At 37.5% G+C, this 3,158-nt stretch overlaps 1 protein-coding gene across 1 annotated transcript; it reads left to right on the top strand.

Moving 5' to 3' along the window:
- The first annotated feature begins 987 nt into the window (after positions 1-987).
- On the top strand, positions 988-2,500 carry LOC107550232 (NACHT, LRR and PYD domains-containing protein 3-like). Its single transcript, XM_016231472.1, has 2 exons — positions 988-1,321; positions 1,404-2,500. The coding sequence occupies exons 1-2, from the start codon at positions 988-990 to the stop codon at positions 2,498-2,500; spliced, it is 1,431 nt and encodes a 476-aa protein (XP_016086958.1).
- The last annotated feature ends 658 nt before the right edge of the window (positions 2,501-3,158 follow it).

Raw genomic sequence — 3,158 nt, 5'->3', positions numbered from 1 at the left:
TTTAAAGTCAAACCTTGCCAAAGATCCTTGTTATCTAGCTCGTAGCTTATAACTTATCAAAACGTATGTATTATGAATGTATTATAAATGTATTAACCCGTGGCCAGGGAGAATACAGATATTCAAATTGTTAATATACACGGATGCTAACGTCTCGCTGGACGAATGGTAGATAAGGTGTAAATTATCAAATTTGGAATCAGTTCTAATCAGGTTGACTTTGAATCTTCAGATCCGAGTCCTCTCAAAACCTGAATGAAATAATAATAATTAATTCCCTTACAAATTAGTCAATTTCATTACATACATTTGAAAATCTTTTTTTCCAGATGTATGGTGCTGTAGTTTTGTATTTACAAATTTGGAAATGAAATGAGTTCCTTGACAATACACTTATTTTAAAACTCATTGTAACATAAATGACCCAGAATTAAAACCTTAATATGATTTGGTGATTTACTGCCACAATTCTCACAAAAGTGTGGCCCTGTCTCAAATGTGCACTTGTGGTCTTGCGAATATACAGTGGCCGACAAGTGCCTGTGTGAAGTCCACAAGACACTATTGTCACTTCAGGATTCAGAAGGGTTCTCACAAGTGCTTTTCTTTGTGGCCGTTATGTACCATTGCTAGCTGCATTTCCACAACAGACTACGACCCCACAGTCAAAGCAGCATTACATCACTAAAGTGTGAACTTGGACCACCACAATAAACACAAACCACAAAGGATTAGGGCACTTTTTAGGACAGGGCCTATGACCTCTGATCCCTAAGCATATGCATCAGACTGTGCAGCTTTATTTATATTCAGGATGTGTATTCTGTTTACCTCTGTATGATGGATTTAGGCTGTGCTTTTTCTTTTTGTTTACTGGAAATAGTGTAAAAATAATAAATGTGAAATAATAAATATAGTTAAAATGTAATATTGTTACGTAATGTGCTTGAACTTTGTCTTGTACCTCAGGTTTGAAATGCCTGCAGCATGGCGTGTGCACAGCAATCTCCTACTGAGTACCTCAGAAACGCCAGGAAAAACCTGGTTACTCGTATGAAAAACCTTCCTGTGATCATTGAGAATCTTTATCAGAAGAATGTTTTCAATGACTATGAGGTCGATACTCTCAAAGCCGAGAAGACAGAGTTTGATAAAGCCAGATGTATATTGGATTGGGTTATTAACAAAGGTGAAATCGCCAGTTATGAATTACTCAGGATTCTGGATGTCACTCAGAAGAGGACATTATCTTCAGATTTACGCTACTGGATCAGCTGTTTTCCCTTCAGATGGGAAGATACAGAGGCCAGTTATTCATTTGGTGAGTAGAAAAATGAAAGAATATTTTGCTGAAATTAACACATTTCCAACACAATTTTGTTATGCTTTTGTTGCTATTTTAGGTACAAAGCCCTGTCAAATCTACCAGACACAGCTCAAGATGAAAGCAAAAAACATCCTGAAGAACCAAAGGGAACGTTTCTGTAAATATCTGGATGACAAGGCACAAGTAAACTTCAGTTTCATATCGCTGGTTTTAGAGACTGGCTCTGTCATGAAAACGCAATGCAAAATAAAATTGAAAAACAAAAAATGCAAAAAACTACGACCCAAAAAATTGAGAGCTTACATACCTAATGAGGAACAAGCACTGTCACCTGAGGATCTCCTGAAATGGCAGGACCAGAACATCCTCATCATAGGCAAACCTGGAGTAGGAAAGACTACAGTTGTCCAGGAAATGTTGCGTTGTTGGACAGAGAAGGATAACAGAGAGCTGGACTACCAGTTTTACTTTGATGAATGTGTTTTGCCCCACAGTTCTAGCATTGCCAGTTTGCAGTCTGTTTTGTTTGATGTGTATTTAAAACCAATGGAAAAAGACAGAATGGAAGTGTTTAAAGATATTGAAGAAAACTCTGATAATGTTGTCATTGTGTTTGATGGTGTGACGGATTTGGAAGAAAATTCCATCTTATGGAAGATCATGAACCACGAGCTCCTGCCTGATGCCAAGATTGTGATAACATGCAGATCAGAGGTGGAGGATGATCCAGTTTTCTCCATTTGGCCGACACGGAAAGTGTATGTCCAAGGATTCAGTGAAGAGTCTATCAACACTTACTACCAGAGTATGTTGGGTCATGATCCTGTTCTTCTAGATGTTATTTTGAAGAATCAAGAGCTGTTCAGTCTTAGTCATGTTCCATTGTATGCATTCATGATTGTAGACTTGATTCAGTTTAAAAATGACACTGTATGCAACCATTCACACACAGTCACTGAAATGTACATCCACATTTTCCGTCTTGCTGTGAAGAAACATGGGAATAAAAAAAATAAGCAAATAGATAAGTACCTGAAAGAGATGAAAAGTCAGGTTTATCGCTTGATGGAAAATGCTTTCAATGCAACTATGCAGAAGTGCCTAAACCTTCCAGATATTAGCAGTGATGAGACAGACGTTTGTCATGTCTCCTGTAGTGAGAGGAGGAACTGAATTGATACCCACACCAGTCTTGTTTGCTTCCCTCTTACATGCCCCAGCCCTCCGTTTTGTCACACTTGCGAAGTCCCTCCACTCATTCCTGACTTCTTCTGGGCTTCGTTCGTACCCATAGCCAGCAACATTAATTTTTTGAGTGATTTCTTCCCAGATTTTCTTTTTGTCAGCATTTGTAATGCTGTTTTTCAGCTTTGAAAATAGCTGGATTTTATTATTTTCCACCTCCTCCAAAAGAACTGCAATTTCATGCTTTGAAAATTGGGGTTTTCGTGTCATTTTCATTAACACATGGCTGAATGGCAAGGGGACTTAAATAGGAAAAAATATTGAGCAAAATAAGCAACAGGTGTCCACAAGAGTACATCACAGTTTTTTTAAAAACCCATCTTTTTTCAATTGTGTTTATGTAGCCTATCAATATTAAATAAGAAATGGTATTTATATGAAATTGTGAAATCATAGGCATTGGGATCAGAAAAGAGCACATTTTTAACTCTGTGTGTGTATGCATATAATTTATTGCAGACCAAATGAATGTTGCGTTATTACGCCACTCCTACGTAACGTCATTTCAAAAGCGTAATTCGAGTCAAAGAAAAGAGAAAATAAAACCAAATTACTGTAGGTGGCGGTATATGCTCATGGCACCAGT

Source organism: Sinocyclocheilus grahami, unplaced genomic scaffold (assembly GCF_001515645.1).
Source record: "Sinocyclocheilus grahami isolate Dianchi unplaced genomic scaffold, SAMN03320097.WGS_v1.1 scaffold393.1, whole genome shotgun sequence".
In the NCBI taxonomy this organism is placed as follows: domain Eukaryota; kingdom Metazoa; phylum Chordata; class Actinopteri; order Cypriniformes; family Cyprinidae; genus Sinocyclocheilus; species Sinocyclocheilus grahami.
Note: the sequence above shows the minus strand (reverse complement) of the source record. Positions and strands in the feature narration are given on the sequence as shown.